The 19,770-nt window shown below is 44.4% G+C and overlaps 1 protein-coding gene across 3 annotated transcripts in view; it reads left to right on the top strand.

Annotated features, from left to right (window-relative positions):
* Positions 1 to 19,770, top strand: part of GAB3 (GRB2-associated binding protein 3) — a 95,872-nt gene that overhangs the window by 54,477 nt on the left and 21,625 nt on the right. For 2 of the 3 annotated variants that reach the window (XM_006899948.1, XM_006899946.1), the window contains exons 2-6: positions 5,398 to 5,701; positions 8,158 to 8,374; positions 8,723 to 9,204; positions 12,198 to 12,253; positions 12,730 to 12,901. In XM_006899948.1, the coding sequence (XP_006900010.1) occupies positions 5,398 to 5,701; positions 8,158 to 8,374; positions 8,723 to 9,204; positions 12,198 to 12,253; positions 12,730 to 12,901 (1,231 nt within the window). The remainder of the gene's footprint in view (positions 1 to 5,397; positions 5,702 to 8,157; positions 8,375 to 8,722; positions 9,205 to 12,197; positions 12,254 to 12,729; positions 12,902 to 19,770) is intronic. The other variant, XM_006899947.1, reaches the window with a different exon arrangement.

Genomic DNA, 19,770 nt, shown 5'->3' with positions numbered 1-19,770 from the left:
TTAAATTTATTATTAATTTCAGTAAAAATTTACAGAGACTTTGGGTTTCCATTCATTCATTGTTGCACTTTTCTCCCCTCCCAACCCTCCCCCCCAGAACACTACCCTCTTGGAAAAGTAAAAGAAAAATTCTTTCATTGTTTTACAATCTCTCCCCCAGGTCCACTCCACCATATAGCCTTCGCTCTAGACTCCTGTCATGACAAAAATACCTAATCACATATCCCCCCCTTTTTTTTATCACATATCCCTTTTAAACAGTTTTCTCCCTCATGTGTTTCAGTGCAGAGGATATTTCTTAGTTCATTTCAGTGTCTCTCACTAATGGATACAAGCCAGATGGGCCATTTCAACTTTTTTTTAAGTGACTATGGAGCCAAAAAGGTGACACTTTCTATAACCCAGACAGGTTCACTTACTGTGAACATAGAATTGAGTACAAGAATAAAACGCCCAAAGTTCTACATTATAAACATAAGCCTGAATGCTCTTTATGGTGCAGCTGTTGGGTTCAGCCAGTATACAGTACTTCTCAAGAATGCCTTTAACCTGAATAACCATCTTAAAAATTACTAAATGTTCAGATAATCAGTCCCTCTCATACCTCAGTTTAATCCTGAACAACATAGACTTTATCTGAATACTGCAATGACTGGATCGAACATTTGCTGATTTTGAGTTAAAACTCTGGTGCTAATGGTCACAGAGGTGCTTCTCCCAGGGTGAGGCTCAGCCATTTCACTTTGGATGTGCTGAGCCAGGCATTTTTCCAAAATGTGGGGAAACTCAACAGCATAATTTGTGGTAGTGGGGGACTATGTTTATGCTATCCCCTGTTAAAAAATAAACCTTGCTTGGCTGCCTAAATTCCAGTTTAGATATCGTGTCTGTCTGGCTCACCATTGTATCTCCAGTTATTACGATATAAATTTGTGATAAATAAATTCTAGTGACTCGATTAAAAAAACAAACAAACCAAAACCCACAAATCTTGTCCTGTTCCTCAAGAGTAGGGTTTTTAGCCTAGGCCTTTGACTAAAAAAAATCAGGTGTGGAAGTATATTCGTTCCACAAGTTCTGTGCCTGTGCAATAAAGCAACGACCAAAATAGAAGAGACTTCTGGTGGCATCGTGAGGAAGCATTCATTAGTCCTCAACCAAACAACAAGACCAGCTGATGGGAAGTGGAGTAAAGCATCGAAGAAGAGTGGGGTGGTAGAGAATGATGGTATGACTGGCCACTTTAACTGGATAGCAGACCCTTGCTGAGATGGATTGACGCAGTGCGCTCAAACAGCAATAATTGTGAGGATGACGCAGGATCAGGCAGTGTTTTGTTCTGCTGCTAAAAGTCATAACTAACTCGATGGCACCTAACAACATATTGTAGAACTAATTTGATTCGGAGTCTCTACTGAGCATTCCAGGTGTCTGCACTCCGGTTACTGACACGAGGGGTTCTTTCCACAGTCAGTTGCCAATAAGACAAACAGATTGCAGTATTCAAAGCACTTTATTGCAGATCTGGGAGAGCAGAGAGAACCCTCTCAAAAGCTGCCTCCCCGGCTAAGGGTAATCATTGGCTTATAAAAGCCAAAACTTGGATTTGATGTTAATCTAGCCCCTCAACTTTATGAGCTTGCTGTGCTCCATTTGATTTTGCCCCCAAGTCCAAGCCGCGCCTCCCTGTACTTGCTTTGGAGCTCTTATGGCCTAGTCTGTAGATAGTTGCTCCACAGACCCAAAAGTCATGTCTCACTGGTGGTTCAGATCCATCAGTGTCTCCACAGGAGAAAGATGGGCAATCTCCTTCTGAGTGCTTTTACCGTGGAAATCCGACGGAGGGTCAGCAATGAGTTGGTTTGACAGCAATGCGTTTTAATGGGGTTTTTGGAGGAATGGGGGCCTCTAAGCAGACCAGACTATCACAGGGTTCTTCTATACCGCACTGACCGGCATCTAGTCCTGGAACACTCGTTGGAAGGCAAGTTCTGATATACACAGTAAAGGTGGGGGCATTCAGATTCAGGTCTCAGTCCTGTGTCCTCTCAGCTCAGAGAACCCCTGCACACGCCCAGGATCCACCTCAACCTTTGATTAACTTGGGGATCATGATTTAGAACCAAGCTGGAATGTGTTTTTAAAGTATAAAATCAGCAAATGGAATTGTTTAAAAGAACAATGCAAAGCTTTTACTCAGAAGGATTGGCTTTGTGTCTTCCTTGAATAATTTCATAAAAAGTAACAAGCAGTGAGCTAGACAAGCATTCCTGGAGGAGTTTAGTTTTAAACTCCCTCAGATTCTAGAAATGCACATAAATACATTTTTCACACGGTACTGCTGATGTGGTAATGAGTCAGCTTTGTGGCTGTCACCAGAAAGGCCACCGCTCTTGTCCTCCAACACATGGGAGGCAGGGCAGAGTTTATTCTCTTCAGGTATGGATGACAGGACTGAGACGTGCAAAAGTCAAATTAATTACTCCAAGTCACACAGGAAGTCAGTACAATTCAAATGCAGGCTCCCTGACTTTGAATGAGTGATGGCTGTAAGGTGTTTGCTCCCTAGAGGAAAAGCACTCAGGGCCTTGCATCTGCCAAACGGTGCCAGACTTTCCACCTCAGCCCTTCATCTCTCAGTTTGCCTATTTGACCTCTCAAACTCATTTGTTGCTCCATTCAGAACCTACCTACCTTGTCAGCTCTGGCACATGATACTGCCCTTCTGCCCTCCATCCTCGACTCTGTCTAGCATAGTGTCTGATACATAGTAGGTCCTCAGTGAATATTTGTCCTTCAGACTACACTGTTTCATCTATATATTTCCCTTCTATTCCTTTGCTTTGCTTATTACTTTTCTGCAAAGAACCTGGATCTTTGACCTGCTGAGTGTGGTTCAGCCTGCCCCTCCATCTTTGTGTGCCCTGCACATAGCTTCCAAGCTTTTATTGTACTCCTGTGAAACCTGTCCGTAGACTGTGAGAGATACAGCTGTTTCTCTGGTCTTCACAACATCCAAGATACTTCTTCAGTTAATGAAACAAACACAGACTTGTCCAGATCGGCCTCCCCAGGCCCCTCCAAGCTCCTACTGAGGCAAAAGTCTCTTCAGACAACAGGCTCTAATCGCCTTCTCTCTCACCAGCATCTAGCAGGGCACATGAGGCAAGTAGACGCTTGATAAAGAAACTGTTGATGTTACTTTTCTCTACCAGCTAAAGGACAAAAAGGGAAATCTGCTGTTTCTATAAAACTTAACAATCTGCTAACGTGAAACACTTCTGTGCTCAGTTCAACTTCCTCTTTTAGCACCATTTTTTGGGAAGTGCAACAAAGTTCCTCTTTACATTTCCCCACAAAAGCAGCCTTAGAAAAGTTTGCAGTCCCCCAATTTCCCCCTGAAAGATTTTCTTCGTGAGCACTGGCACCTTGTCCCATGCCCTGGGTCCTTTCCTGGGCTGCTTTGGCTTCAGGGTCTAGAGGGACTAGACCTCACAGTGCTGTTTTGCCCAAGCCCTCCCAGAAACCACATATTTTCTTCTGAAGGGTAATTGTGAGTTTTTCATGCTGACTCTTTGGTTTTTCTTTGGATCCTTAGCAGCCTCAGAGAAGGAATTGCTAACTCCCAGAGGGCCTCCTGGACCCTTCCTGGCCTCTTGGGTGTAGCCACTAGGCTTCCAGCACACTTCCTGTCACAGTAGCCACCATGCCTGCTGCCACAAGTGCCATTGCACAGGAGAGAAAACCACAAGACTAAGAAGCCTCCCCTTTATTTTCCAGCTAGAGCACCAAGCTCTTTGAAGCTTTGCTGCCAGCCTGTCATCTTGTCCTTGTCATTGTGCTTGCTTTTCAGTTCAGATCCTAGTTCTCAGTGGGCACTGAAGCCACCCACCATCTCCCCGGGCTGACTTCTACTTTGTGATCACAAACTAGGCTTTTCTTGATCATCCAACCTTAAGGCTTTGAATCTTTCTAAAGAAAATGACTTTCAATTCTGATAGTGTTTCTCAACAGAGAGCTATTGATAGCTTTAGTCCAAGCAGTTCCTGTCACCTGCTCCTATTCCCCCCCCTTCTTTATAATTTCAGATATCCCTAGGGGACTTTGGCATCACTTGTTGAGAAATGCTATGGCACAGGGGGTGGATGTACAGGATCTCTTCCCCTTCCCAGCCAGCCATCTCTACTTTTTCATGTCCACAGATTTTTCACTTTCACCCACCAATTCCTCACACAAAATGGAATATCCCATGGACTGCCAAAGAGACAAACAAATCCATCTTGGAGTAAGTACAGCAGGAGTGCTCCTTAGAGGCAGTGATGGGGAAACTTTGTCTTATATATGTTGGGCATGTCATCAGAGGACTTAAAGCTACTATGCTGGGAAAGTATCTCAAGGAGATGGATTGACCTAGGGACTGTAACAATGGGCAAGAACATGGAGAAATCATGAAGAAGACATAAGGTAGAACAGGGTTTTGATCTGTTGTTTATAGGATCACTATGACTTGGAGTGGAATCAAGGGAATCTAATAAAACAACAGTTAAAATTTCTGAAAAAAAAAAATCCAGCAACACAGAAACTTGAAAGAGGCAATATAATGCCGGTGATTGTTGTTGTTATGTGCCATCAAGTCGTTTGTGACTCAGAGACCTTGTGTACAACAGTCCTGAGCCAGGGCTCTGTCCTGAGACAACCTCATTGTCTCTGAGTAGTCACCTACCGCCATCACCCCAGACACTGAGTCAATTCATCTCATCCAGGGTCTTCTTCTCCTGAGCTTCCCCTCCACCCTTACAAGTGTGCATTTTTAGGGTAACATTGCCTGGTTCAAATCCATTTATACAGCTGCTTAACTGTGTGACTTTGGACACATTGCTTAACTTCTCTGAACCTTAGCATATGTAAATGAAGATAATAACTGTGCCTCCCAATAGGATAGTTTTAGAGGTCAAATGAGTTCTTATAAAGCACTTTGTAGAGAATCTTTCACATTGAAAGTTTAACCAGCCACTCTACTTTCTATTCTATTAGAATTCTATTAAGAAACAAAAGGCATAGATATTGGGAAGGAAGAAATAAAATTGTCTTTGTCCAGATTGTCTATGTGGAAAATTACTTAAAAAATGATAAAAGGCTGTTGGAGACAAGATTAATACACAAAAGTCTGTTTCTTATACAGGAAGAATGAACAAATGGAAATTTAAATTAAAAAACTACAGCACCATTTACATTAGCACAAAAATTGAAGTGTTTCGGTGTAAATACAACAAATGTGAACAAAACTGAAAGTTGGGTGGACTCTGTGTATCTTCAGAGAATGGCTGATTCGCTTCTTTTGTGCTGTCCCTTGATTCTTGTCAGAGCCAAGTAATCCTTCATTTTACCTCTTTACAGGCCTGGCGAAAGCGATGGTTTGTCCTCAGGCGGGGCCGCATGAGTGGCAACCCTGATGTCCTAGAGTACTACAGGAACAAGCGCTCCAGCAAGCCCATCCGTGTGATAGACCTCAGTGAATGTGCAGTGTGGAAGCATGTAGGCCCAGGCTTCGTCCGGAAAGAGTTTCAGAATAATTTCATGTTCATTGTCAAGACAGCTTCTCGTACATTCTACCTGGTGGCCAAGACTGAGGAAGAGATGCAGATCTGGGTACATAGCATCAGTCAGGTCTGCAACCTCAGCCACTGGGAGGGCGGTGCAGGTGAGGACCGAGCAGGCTGCCTGCCTGCCTGCCTGCTAGGGAATAGCCAGAGCGGCGCCGTCTCTGGCAAGTGCGCCAGGAGAATCGAGCTGCTCGTTTCAGTCAATGCCGCTTCCCCCACTACTGCCCATCAAGTCTGTGCACCTCTGTGTACTTTGCTGTTCTAAGAGACTACACCTTTCACTCGCTTCTAAGGTTCATGTGCAAATACAAAGCATTCTTTCCTTCAGCTGCGGTTGGGAGGCAAGCTGTGAGAATAAAGTGTGAATAAGGAAATCCTAGGGATTCTGATCAGTCCCCCCTGTTCATGAATTTCTAGAAAAGCTTGTGGCGTTCTAGCATTTCTGGTGCCCCCTGGAGGGTCAGCTGTGAGTTACCACCACCACTGAGTTACTCAGCACTAGCAGTGGAAAGCTAGAACTGGGTCTTTTATTATCGACAGAATAGAATCCCTCGGTTTTCCCCCTCAAGGCTCCTACAAGGTTTGCTCAAAATATCTTCAAGGGAAATTAGCTCCAAGTTACCTGTGAGCCATTTTGGGACAGTGGTGGTCATGTGAGTCTGTGTGTCCATCACGTGACTCATGTGCTTTATCTGTATGTTGGTAACCATGGCTTTTTACAGGCTCTTAATCTGTGTAGACAAAACCTGCTTCTAAATCTCTTACTCTGTGGTAGCTTTAACTTTTACCTGGTTACTGTGTGCTTTCCGGTTTCTGCCACTGAAGTATCCACCTCACAACAGCAGGTGGCAGTGAAGAGCCATTGTGTACTTTCTGAGGCCAAAGTCCTTCGCTTTTCATAAATGTTGGGAGCTAACATGACAGAACTGAAGTAGTTGACTAAACGGAAGTCAACTTCTTAGCCTCCTGCTGGCTCTGCTTTGGCCCTCATTCCATACTTTAAGCCTAACCTAGAGACATATTTGTCTACCTTGTTCTGCTTCTCTTCTGTTTCTTTCCTCAACCAGAAGTGATGATATTTATCCTAAGACATACTACTAAAAAGGGACAAGAATGAGGGAGGAGCCAGGCAGGGAGACATGAAGCTGTAGAAGGCCACATCTGCTCATAAGCCCCCTTTGTTCTGTCTCCTAGCTTGTAGGGGAATGTGTTAGGTGCTTTATACACTTTAACATATCTTATACTAAGAAGGTGATAAATTGCCCAAGATTACAATGGTTTGGTATTAGAGCTTGGACTTGAACTTGGGCAGTTTTGGACTTCTCTTGGAATCCTGAATTGCTATGAACTCTCTTCCAAGAGGAAACAAAAGCTGACTTTTCACTGGGAATGCCGATCTGGAGTTCTCATTGGCTTTTGATCTGGATTCACCTTGAAGGACGTTTCCTAAGGGAAAAAGGGAAAATGTAATGATCCTTAAGAACTACGTGCCCTGTTTCTCTTCCTCACGTTACTTCATTCTCCATGTTCCCATGCTATGTGTCTGTCTCCTCCACGGAAACGCAGCTCTAACGGGAGCAAGGGCTTTGTCTCGGCTGTATTTGTCAATGACCGAACAACTGCAGGCACATAGTAGGTTCATGTAGTTGCTCTTGTGGTTTGCTCTTGAGTGCGACCTTATGCATGACAGACGTAACCCTGTCCTACCTAGTACCCTCCTCATCATCGCCGACACCCTTGAACCCATTGTTATAGTCACTGTGGCAGCCCATCTCCTCGAAGGTCTCCCTCTCTTTCACTGACCCTCCACTTTTCCCTGCATGATGTCCTTTCCCAAGGACTGGCCCTTCCTAACAACATACCCAAAGAATGTGATGCAGAATTTCACCATCCTTCCCTCCAACGAGCCTCTGGTTACGCTGTTTCCAAGACAGACCTTTTTGTTCTCTTGGACATATGTAGGTATACACACACACACTCTCATGCATGCAAATGTAAATTACAGCAGCCCACCAGCTGCTCCACAGTCTCCTTCCATGCAACTTACTGCCTCTGAAAACTCGCTGGAGGGTCAGCTATGAGTCGGTTCCGACTTCATGGCATGCAACAACAACAAATCTTTGTGTATATATGTTGTTTGTGTTTTCAGGTTGGCTACAACTGATAGTAACCCTTTGAATAACATTGGAACCTTGCCTATCACTTGCATATATATGCATATGCATATATTTGTTGAATGAATAAACAATGGTGTAGAGCAGCAAATGAAGACCATAAAGGAGCTATGTGCAGACTACGTAGCTGCAAGTTCTAGGCCAAGAAAGCTGCTTTTTTATTATTATTAAAGCCAAACCTTGAATTGATTCACCACTTCCCTCTTGGCCCATTTTCCCAGACATTGTTTGTAGCTCAGGGAAATGCGCTTCTCCATCAGTGCAAACACCAGCTGTGATTTGCATCTTCTATTTGGCTTCTGAGCTGCTGTTTGTTTGAGAACTTGTGAGTGAGTGTTATGGCTGTTCATCCAAAGTTAACTTGGAAATTATTTCTCCAGCAGATTCTGCGGACCATCTCTCTCACATACCCTCCTCCCTGCAGCCTTCCCCTGCCAGTCCCCTTCACACCTCCCAGGCTGCCAGATCCTTGCCAGGAGGTGACCCAAGTACTAATACCATAGCCACTGAAGAAACCAGAAGTGAGCCGGAATTTCTCTTCCTTCCTGATTATCTGGTTCTGTCCAACTGTGAGACCGGAAAGCTCCACCACACCAGGTATGCTGAAGCTCGTGCCTGCCCACACCAGTCCTTGCAGCTGGAGCATCTTTGGAGGATGGATCTTCCCTCACTTCTGCTGCTGAAGTGAGGGTAGATCACTGTCAGTAACCAGGGAAGATGGAGTCATGTGTTTCGGCATTGTCGCTCTCATTTTCACCCTTGAATTTTCTTGTGTATCAGATACTTTTAAGATGGAGGGCTATAGAGGACATATGAAGGGCTTTGGAAGAAAGGGTGTGAGGGCAGCATGGACTGTGATAGGCAGATGGCGGCTGTGTCTCTACTGCACACTAACTGAGGCTCCAGCGCACTAATTCTGTCACATTTTTATGTTTTTCTCCCTAGTCTACCCACAAGGTGTGACAGCTGGTCGAACTCAGACCGTTCGTTGGAGCAAACTTCATTTGATGATGTTTTCCTTGAATGCTTCCAGTCACTGCCCTCCAGTAACTTGGTGTATTCTTCATGCCATGGGAATGGATCACAGGAGGCACCTTCCACCAAGCCCCAGGCTGCCGTAGTCAGGAGTAGAGAAGTCAATGGGCCACCTAGGGACCACTTGTCATCTTCATCATTGCTGGAGACATCCTTAAATGCTACCATCCAAGTTGAGAAAAGCCAAGATTCCTTACCCTGTGGAGTGGAAGAAGTAGATATTTTGTCTCATACCCCACCTCCCCGGCCTCCTAAGCCACGCTATCTTTCTGAAAGGCACCAGGAGGAGCCATGCCTGTGGAGTAGACACAGCAGCATCAAGAACCCAGGATGCTGTATGGTTCCAAGAAGAATCTCTCTCTCTGATTTAGATAACATGGGGACCTGGAAAGGTAAGTGATGAGTGCTGCAATTAAGGCACAGAGAGAGTGTGGGCAGGGACAACTGACAGAGAACACTGTCCAGCTCTTCTCCTCCAGCTGGTGGACTCGAACCCAATGACTTCAGGGTTGCAGTGGAGCTCCCTGCTACTAGGCGACCAGAGCTCCCTATTGCGATACTCACCCATTTTTTTCTAGACTCTGATTGCCTTGAAAGCAGCCAGGCATCATCTTCTTCTGCTCTCAGGGGCGTGTCAGTTGAGGCTCATGTGGGCTGTTAGCTTTCTGAACCAGTTGTTTCTGTATAGTTTTGCTTTTCTTCCCTCTTCTTTGTTCCAGACAGGAAGAGCCCAACCGTGGGGGTCTGCTCTCACAGGCTTCCCCTGTCGCCACTCACCACAGTGAGGTGTAGGACATGGACTTTGAGAGCTAAGTATGCCAAGTGACCTTGTTGTTCTTGATCCCAAGAACAGGTGGACTTTTTCTCCTTGGCATTCCAGGGCTATTGTCATAAATGAAGTGCCTGTGTGTGTGAGGACAGGGAGCTCTGGTGGCCTAGTGGTAAGAACCTATGCTACAATCCTGAATGCAGGTGGTTCAAATCCACTAGCCACTCTGTGCGATTAGCTGCCTCTGAAAACCCGCTGGAGGGTCAGCTGTGGGCCCATTCCGAATCAATGGTACCCAACAACATGGGTGAGTACATGCATTTGAGCTGGTCCACTCACTGCACTATAATTCCTAGGAATTTAGCTCACAGTTTCTGTGAGGACAGTACTGGGACAGCAACACTATGAATATAGACTGGATGTTGTTAAGTACCATCCAATGGGCTCTGATTCACAGCAACTCCATGAATAACAGAAAGAAACACCACCCAGTCCTGTGCCGTCCCCACAGTCACTGCTGTGCTCCAGGCCTTATTGTAACTACCGTGTCACCCCTGCTCCAGGAGGGCCTCCTTTCTCTCACTGACCTTTCCAAGAATGATGTATTTCTGAAGAGACAGGCTCATCCTGATATCGTGTCCAAAGGATGTGAGGTGAAATTTTGCTGGTCATCTACTTCTGAAATAATGGACTACTGAATACCTTGTAATAAGGTGTGTCGTAATTAGGGAGCTCTGGTGGGCTAGAGGTTAAATGAGTTGCTCTGCTAACCCAAAGGCAGGCAGTTCAAATCTACTAGCCACTGTGAGGGAGAAAGATGGGCAGTCTCCTCCTGGGTGCTTTATAGCCTCTGAAAACTCACTGGATGGTTAGCTAGGAGTCAGTTAAGATTCAACAGCCATGAGCCGAGTTGAGTTTAGTAATTAGAATTTTTGTAGAAGGGCAATTTAGGTTACAGAAATATTTACAATGTGCAAAACTACACAACCAGACTCAATGCTATCGAGTCAACTCCAGCTTGTTTCAGCCTTCTGTGGGGTTTTGAAGGCAGTGAATCTTTATAGGAGGAAACTGCCTGCTTTTCTCCTGCAGCACAATTGATGGACTCAGACTACAAACCTTTTGATTGGCAATGAAACCTGTTATGTACACCTTAACCAGGGCTGCTTGTACTAGGTTAACCGTGGCAAAATTATTCATGAAAGAAAGTATACTAGATAGTAGCATTCTTAAAAATGGACTGTTGAATTCTCTTGGTCAGATTTTGTTAAGGATTTTTGGTGTCTATGCTCATGAGAGATATTGGTCTGTATTTCGTTTTCTCTTATGGTAAGGTCTTTGCCTGGGTTTTGGTATTAGGGTTATGCTTGTTTCATTGAATGACTCTGGGAGTGTTCCTCCTCCTATTTTTTGAAATAATTTCAGTCGACTTGATGCTAAATCTTCTCAAGTGTCTGGTGGGATTCAGTCATGAAGCCCTCTACTTTTTCTATGGGATAGTTGTCCATGACCCGCTCAGTTTCCTTTCTTGTGAGGGATCTGTTCAGGCGCTGTCCATGTGAGGGTGTGAGTTTTAAGAATTTGGTTCAGTTCCTCTAGGTTTTTACATAAGAGTGTAACTTTTCATAATACTCCTTGATTATAGATTTAATTTCAGCTGGTTCTATCTGTGATGTCACCTCTTTAATTTCTTATTTGGGTTATTTGTGTCTTCTCTTTCTTTTTTTCTCAACCCTTTTGAAGAGCCAGCTCCTGGTCTTTTGTGATGGTTTCAGTTCGTTTTAGATTTTCTATGTCATTGATTTCACCTCTTATCCTTATAATTTTCTTTCTTCTAGAGGCTGTGGGGTGAGATTGGGTTTTTCCCCCTAGTTAATGGAGGTGTTAAAGTCCATATTCTTATTTCTGTCGATCTCCATCACATCTGTCTGAGCTGGGCGTTATTAACATTTATGATCATGGTCACTACTCCGTTATTCTCTCCGATACACTCTCATTTCGCACATGTCTGTGTTCTGCCCCTCACTGCTGACAACACTAGCGAGGCTTCTTAGCAAAGTTCAGTATCTGTTTGCTCCTTTTTCCTACTCCAGCCGTCATTTTGCTGCCACCTTGTCTAATCTCAGAAGACTGATTAAATAAATGCAGTGAGCATTTAGTGATTCCAACTTTGTCTTTTACTTCACAGAGAAAATTAAAGCCATCACGTGGAAATGTCATCACTATTTTTCTGGGTTTTCTGTCTATTGGGCAGCACATCCTGACTGATCAGCTTGACCATAGAAAGCAGGCACGCTGTGTAGACACTGCATTACAGTCCTAACCAGGCATGCTGTGTAGACACTGTGCTAATGGTCCTAACCAGGCACGTTGTGTGTAGACACTGCACTGTGGTCAACAACCAGGCATGCTGTGTGTAGACACTGCACTGTGTCCCTAACCAGGCACACGCTGTGTAGACACTGCACTATGGTCCCTAACCAGGCATGCTGTGTAGACATTGCACTATGGTGCCTAACCAGGAACGCTGTGTAGACACTACACTGTGTCCTTAACCAGGCACGCTGTGTGTAGACACTGCATTACAGCCTAACCACTTTGGCACATTTTTTGCAGTTGGTGTAGAAGACCGGTCCTTAAGACACCGAGACAAGAGGCTTAGTTTAAATTTGGTAAGTTTGTCAGTTAGTTTCTTTTAAACCTTAATTTTACCAAAATTAACCTGAGCTATACAGATTTCTTTGAAGTCTTGTAAGACCCAGCGTTCAGAATCTCTCAGAGAGAAATAAGTCTCTGAGGAGTACACACTCCCTTTAAGAGTTGAACTTGTTTAAAAGGCATTTGAGAATAACTGACGTTCTATAAGTTCTAATGTTCTGAACACCTATCCAACTTGGGGAAGCTCCAGGGTCATAACTTTATATTTAAAACATTTATATAAATTTTTAACCCTTTCTCTCCTGATACCAGATCTACGAAAGTCACTGCCTATGTTTGCACATTAAGCATCTGTATTAGAGGCTTGTTTACCTTTCCTAAGTCAGTCCAAATTTATTCCTGAATAATTTGGAGTTAAAGCCCCATATATAGTCTCAGCTGCATTTGTCTGCAGGCCTGTGGTCTCCAATCTGTCCCTGTTTTCTTGCAGCCATGCAGGTCCTCTCTGATGAGCCCCCCAGCTTCAGCCAGTGTTGACGGTGCCTATGTGCCCATGGGCCCCCACAGCAACCCTAATGACTATATCCCTATGAGCTCAGGAAGCGGCATCTCCAGCCTGGAACCTCCTCCAGTGAATAGAGATCTCAAGCCTCAAAGGAAATGTAAGTCACATGAGCAGGCCTACTGTGCAGAGCAGAGAGCAAGGTCCTGGAAAGGGTTTAGAAAAGCTTCATCCTGACTTTCCCTGGAAAAGCAGCTCTAGAGAAGTCAGCTCAGGAGGCTGGGAAGTGTAATGACTGGAAGGTGCTCGGGTAGAAGGGGGTATGTGGGAAGAGCAAAGGAGGGGGCAAGATGTCAAAGCCACTTGTTGGCTTCCTTCTTGCTCACCTGTATCTGCCCAGTCAGCCTCTGTATTCCAAGAGAACATCCTGTACAGTGATCTGGCCTCCCTCTGGGCAGCTCGCACCTCTTCCCTCACTTCTCTTGGGGAAAACCACTACTTGAGGTGCCTATGCTTAGATCACCAGCAGTCAGGAAATCAAAAGATAAATTGCATTGGGAAAATCTGCTGTCAGGGACTTCTCCAGAGTACTGAGGAGCAACAATGTCATTGTGGAGACTAAGGTGCACTTGATCCAGGCCATGGTTTTCTCAGCTGCTTGCTACACATAAGAAAGCTGGACAGTGACTAAGGGGGTCAGAAGAATCATCGATGCCTTTGAGTTGTGGTGCTAGAGAAGAGTCTTGAACATACCATGGACCGCCAAGAGAGCAAACAGATGTGTCCTGGAGAAGGTGAAAGCAGTTTGCTCCTTGAAAGCTAGGATTTTGAAGCTTCATCTCACATACTTTGGGTATGTTGCCAGGAGGGACCTGTCCTTGGAGAAGGACATCATGCTCACAAGGGTGGAGGGACAGTGCAGGAGAGGAAGACCTTGGATGAGATGGATTGACACAGTGACTGAGGCAATGGAGGTTAGTGTGTCAGAATCAGTGAGACTGGCTCAGGACAGGGCAGGCTTCAGAGCTCCTATACTCAGGGTTGCTATGAGTTGCAGGCGAGTCAACAGCATATAAGAACAACAACAACAATCCCCAATAGTTAAGCTTAATTCTTGCCAGTCAGACTCCCTTCCACTTGAGCCAAGCCTCATTCACACTGCATTTACAACGGGTGGGAAGCAAAATCAACTCAAAGGAGGTTCTTCAGTCTGAGGAGGGAGGAAGTTAGGCAAAAAGCACCTGGAAGAACTATGAACTCAGTCCTAAGTAAGAGAACAGACACTGTCTCACGAGGTTCAGAGGAAATAACCATCCACTCTGGTCGGAAACAGTTTCACAGGCAACTGTAACTTCGAGAGGGGTATTACTAGTTGACTCTATTTTTTATAGCAGTGCTGTCTAGCAACTTTTTGTGAGCTAGATTTTAAATTTCCTTTCATTTTAAGTTACATTTCTATCTATAGCTATATCTACCTACAACAGCATATATATCTCCATATATCTATATGTCTCTATATATGTATCTATCTACAACATATCTATATATCTCCATCACCACATGTGCCTAATGGCTACCATATTTGGAAACAGAAGGTGAGATAACGTGATCTTGATGTTGGAGATTCAGTGAGCCGCAGGGGTGTATGCTGGGGTCTAGATAGGAAATGGAAGGTGTATGGCCAGGAGGTGCCTGAAGACAGGAGATCATGCAGTCAGAATACACTATCACAGCAAGGCTGCTTGAATCACACGCCCCTTCCAGGCTACCTGCCTGGCCAGGGCTGAGACTCCTAGGAAACCACCTCGACAGTATGAAGGTTACTTGAGCTAAGGGAACTGTCAGTCCCCTCTCTACCTCCCTGGCAATGGAACATAGAGGTGTCCAGCTTGATCCTTCTGCTCATTCTCTTTTGAGCCCTTGCATCCAGCTGATCAGTTTTTTAATTTCATAGACTGTTGTGTGTCATTTAGTTGGAATGGACCCATAGCTGACCCTCCAGCAGGTTTTCAGAAGCAGTGTATCACGGGGGGGGGGGGCGGGGAATTGCCTGTCTTTCTCCCCCAGAGCAGCTGGTGGATTCCAACTCCATGCATTTGGGTTGGCAGCACAACTCCTTACCCAGTAGGCCCTTTCTGAAGTAATGGATCCTTGGGAACACTGTTGCTATAGTGCCAGAAGACACATGCCTTGGGTAGGAGAGTGCTCAGTGTGCAGCGGGGCCAGAGCTGCCTCTCACCTTGATTACACAGATGGAGTACAGCTTTCACTCAGGGACGGCCCTTCATTTGCCGATGTGGGCCAACTCAAAAGGAGAAGAAACAGTGGCGAACAGCCACTAATAATTGGAATGCCAGATGAACAATGTAGAAGTTATTGAAAAATGAAATGGAGTACGTATAGATTGATATTCTAGATATAAGCGTGCTAAAAGGGACTGAACTGGCCGCTTTGAATCAGACAATCATATGAGCCTACTGTGCTGGGATTGAAGAGGGATAGTGTGATATTCATGGTGAAAAAGAACATTTCGGGATCCGTTCTGAATTACAACACTTGTCAGCAATAGGCTAATGTTCCAATATATACAAGGTAGATCTGTTAACGTGACTTAGTTATTCAGATATGCACATGAAGCACTAAAGCCAAAGTGAAAGAAAAGCCAGAATGCACTAATAATAATGGGTGACTAGAAGGCAAAAGTTAGAAACAAAAAGATGGGTAGCTGGAAAATATGACCTTGGTATCAGCAGTTAGGTCAGGTATCTCACAATAGAGATCTCTGTACAAATCAATGATGTGTCATTGCCACCACAGTTTAAAAAAAAACATAAATGGAGACTATACACATGGACCATGCCTGATGAAATACATGAGAATCAAATTGACTGCATTTGGAGAAAGAGATGGTGAGAAAGCTTAATAGCAGCAGTTGTAACAAGCCCAGGGCTGACTGTGGAACACACCATCAGTGACTCACATGCAAGTTCAAATTGAAAGGAAGGAAAATGAAAACAAACGTGAATTTATCCCACTTGAATATAAAACCATCTCAAGAATAAATTGCTTTTTAAAAATTATTTTTATTTGAGGGAAAGTTTACAAACAATATTTATTTTTCATTTGACCATTTATACACATTTTATTTTAAAACATAATTACAGTTTGATTTGATCATTCTTAGTTTATAACATTAATTGCAATATATAAATATAATTAATTCATTACAACGTCTGATCAGTATGTTGCCTTTCCCTTTACCCAAATTTTCTATTTATTAATTTTTATCCCCTATGGTTTCTTTCCCAGCCCTGATATCCATTCAAAATGAATTCTATCTGTGTGCCAACCTTCACTTAGCCTTGTGTCATAATTACCTTCGATCAAAGTACCATTCCAATAAAAGGTGATCTGACAGAGTGTGGAAATTACTGAACAATATCATTAATATCAAATGCAAGCAAGATTCTGCAGAAAATTATCCAAAAATGACTGGAGCAGTACATCAACAGAGAACTGCAGGCTGGGTTTAGAAGAGGCCATGTTGTTGTTGTTATGTGCCATCAAGTGCTCTATCCTGTGCCATTCGCACTGCTTCTGACACACCCATCCCGATTACCCTAGTCATTGAATCAATCCACCTCATACAGGGTCTTCCCCTCCTGCTCTGTCCCTCCACTCTACCAAGCATGATGTCCCTCTCCAAGGACCTGTCCCTCCTTACAATATGTCCAAAGTATGTCAGATGAAGCCCCAGAATCCTTGCCTCCAAGGAGCAGCCTGCTTTAACCCTCTCCAGGATGAACCTGTTTGTTTTCTTGGTAGTCCATGGTACATTCAATACTCTTCTCAAGCACCACAACTGAAAGGCTCCTTCTATCCTCCCTAGTCATTGTCCAACTCTCTGATGCATAACAAGTGATTGCAAAGACCATAGCCTGTATCAGATGCACCTTAGTCTCCAGAGTGACACCATTGCTCTTCAGTACTCTGGAGAGGTCCCTAACAGCAGACTTTCCCATCACAATATGAGGCCATAGTACTAGGGATATTATAGTTAATGTTAGATGGACCTTGGCCTAAAACAGAAAGTACCAGAGGCATGTCTATCTGTGTTTCATTGACTATGCAAAGGCATTTGACTGTGTAAATCACAACAAACTGTGATTAACATTGAGGAGAATGGGAATCCCCGAACACGTGACTGTACTCATGTGAAACCTACACTTGGACAAGGAGGCAGTTGTCAGAACACAGCAGGGAAACACTGCATGGTTCAAAACTTGGAAGGGTGTACACCGGGAATGTGTCCTATCTCCATACCTTGTCAATCTATATGTGGAACAGATCCTCCAGGGTGCTGGGCTCTAGGAGGAAGAATGTGGCATCAGGATTGGAGATGACCCAACCCTGCTTACTGAAACTGAAGCACTTGCTGTAGAAGTTCAAGGACTGTAGTCTACAATATGAGTTGAAGCTCAACATCAAGAAGACAAAGATTCTCACCACAGGGCCAATTGATAGTATCACGGTAGATGAAGAAGAGATTGAGATTGTTAACACCTTTAGTTTACTTGGCTCCACAATCAACACTCCTGGTACCAGCAGCCAAGGAAGTAAAAGACTAATTGCATTGGGAAAGTCTGCTGTCAGGGACTTCTCCAGAGTATTGAAGATCAGTGTCAGTCTGGAGACTAAGGTGCGCCTGATCCAGGCCGTGGTCTTTGCAGTTACTTACTATGCATCAGAAATCTGGATAATGACTGGAATGATAGGAGAATTGCTGCCTTTGAGCTGTGGTGCAGGAGAAGAGTATTGACTATACCAGGAGAATAAACAGGTTTGTCCTGGAGAGGGTGAGACCAGGCTGCTCCTTAGAGGCAAGGATTCTGAGGCTTTGTCTGGCATACTTTGGGCATGTTGCCAGGAGGGACCAGTCCTTGGAGAGGAAATCATGCTTGGAAGGATGGAGGGACAGCGCAAGAGAGTAAGACCCTGGAAGAGATGGATTGGCTCAGTGACGGGGTAATGGGGTAAGTGTGTCAGAGACAATAAAGTTGTCTCAAGATAGAGCAGGATTCAGAGCTGTTGTATATATAGGGTCACTGTACAACTCAGGGGCTCGATGGCCTAGTGGCAAGAAGCTGTGCTGCAACCCAGAAGGCATGAGGTTCGAGGCCACTGCTCGGGAACAGGATAGACAGTCTCCTCTTGTGCAATTAGCTGCCTCTGAAAACCCACTGGAGGGCCAGCTATGGGTCAGTTCTGACTTTATGGCACACAACAACATGTGACTCCATGGCACATAATAACAGCAACACAGTAGAGCCTTTGTGACCAACAGGTTTCACCTCCATCACATCCTCTTCATACTTTCAGTGCTGAGTTAATGTTTTTCTTTTTTTTTTATTAAAAAATTTATACTTGTTTATTTACGGAGTTCAAATACATTATTTTTTGCACCAAATCTTTCCCATTTCCTTCACCTCCACCTCCACTCATCAAATTGTGGGACCTTATGATTAACCCCCGTCCACCCTCACCCTTCTGCTCCCCCACTCTCCCCTTGGATCCTCATACACATTCTACAATAATGGTCTTAATACAGTATTTGTCCTTATGAGACAGAGTGAGTTCACTCAGCATCATGCTCTCCAGTCCCTCCCAGGTTAGATAATAATTTACAAAATCATTGCTCCTGCATGCTGTATAGTATTCCATTGTGTGAATGTACCATAATTTCTTACTCCGTTTGATTGTGGTTGGACATTTGGGTTGTTTCCATTATTTTGCAATGGTGAATAATGCAGCTATGAACATTGGTGTACAAGTCTTCATTTGGGTCTCAGTTCTCATTCTCTTGGGATATATTCCAAACAGTGGAATAGCTGGGACATATGGAATTTCAGCTTTTTGAGGAAACAGCAAACTGCCTTCCAGAGTGATTGTACCATTTTACAGTCCCACCAACAGTGTATAAGAGTCCCTACTTTGGCACATTCTCCCCAACATTTAGTACTTGCTGTCTTATTAAACTTTGCCATGAAGGTTTCCCTATAAGTTACTGTTTTATTTCCAAGTCTGAAACAGTTCACTTGATCTTGAAAGCACATTGACATTCTCTCCATTTAGAATTTCTATAACTGCATTTCTAACTCCCTCATTCTACTTGGTAGTTGGCAACATTTGGAGGCTGATACCTCTTGTTTTCTATTTTTATCCCATGCTTTTATTCTGTTTGTGTGTCTAGGTCTGTTTCTGGCTGTTCATTTCAATATACTGTCTTTGCTGGCTCTTGGTGCAAAGAATCCTCTTCAGTATTTCCTGTAAGATTCATCTGCTGGTGTGAGGTTCTGACTCGCAGCGATCCTATGGACTATGCTCTCCTGCCTCACCCTCTGGCATTCTCCAGCCTATTGTCACAGTCACTGTTTCAGTCCATCTCATTGGGGCTCTCCTCTCTTTCTTTGCTGTCCTCTGAGGGCTGGCCTTTGCTGGCGTGCCCACGCATGCCCCAGATATGTGAGATGAAGCTTTGCCATCCTTGCCATTAGGAAGCACCCTGGCTGCACTTGCTCCAAGACAGATCTGTGTGTGCTTTCAGCAGTCCATGAGATATTCAGTCCTCTTCTCCAGCACCGCGGCTCAAAGGCATCAGTTCTACTGTCATCTTTACTTCTTGCCCAACTTTCAGATGCATGTTGTTGTTGTTGTTATGTGCCATCGAGTCGCTTGCGACTCATCGCGACCCTGTGTACAAGAGCCCTAAACACCGTTCTATCCTGTGTCAACCTAGCTATCTCAAATGCACTTATTCCCACTTCTACAGTCACAGAATCGGTCCATCTCATCAAAAGTCTTCCTCTCCTTCGCCTCCCCTGGACTCTGCCAAACGTGATGTCCCTCTCCAAGGACCGGTCCCTCCTTGCAACATACCCAAAGTATGTCAGACGAAGCTTCAGAATCCTTGACTCCAGGGAACATTCTGGCTTCACCCTCTCCAGGACAAACCTGTTTGTTCTCCTAGCA

Source organism: Elephantulus edwardii, unplaced genomic scaffold, assembly GCF_000299155.1.
Source record: "Elephantulus edwardii isolate Elephantulus edwardi_28Jun2011 unplaced genomic scaffold, EleEdw1.0 scaffold00269, whole genome shotgun sequence".
Lineage (NCBI taxonomy): Eukaryota > Metazoa > Chordata > Mammalia > Macroscelidea > Macroscelididae > Elephantulus > Elephantulus edwardii.
This window is presented reverse-complemented; position numbering and strand designations above follow the sequence as displayed.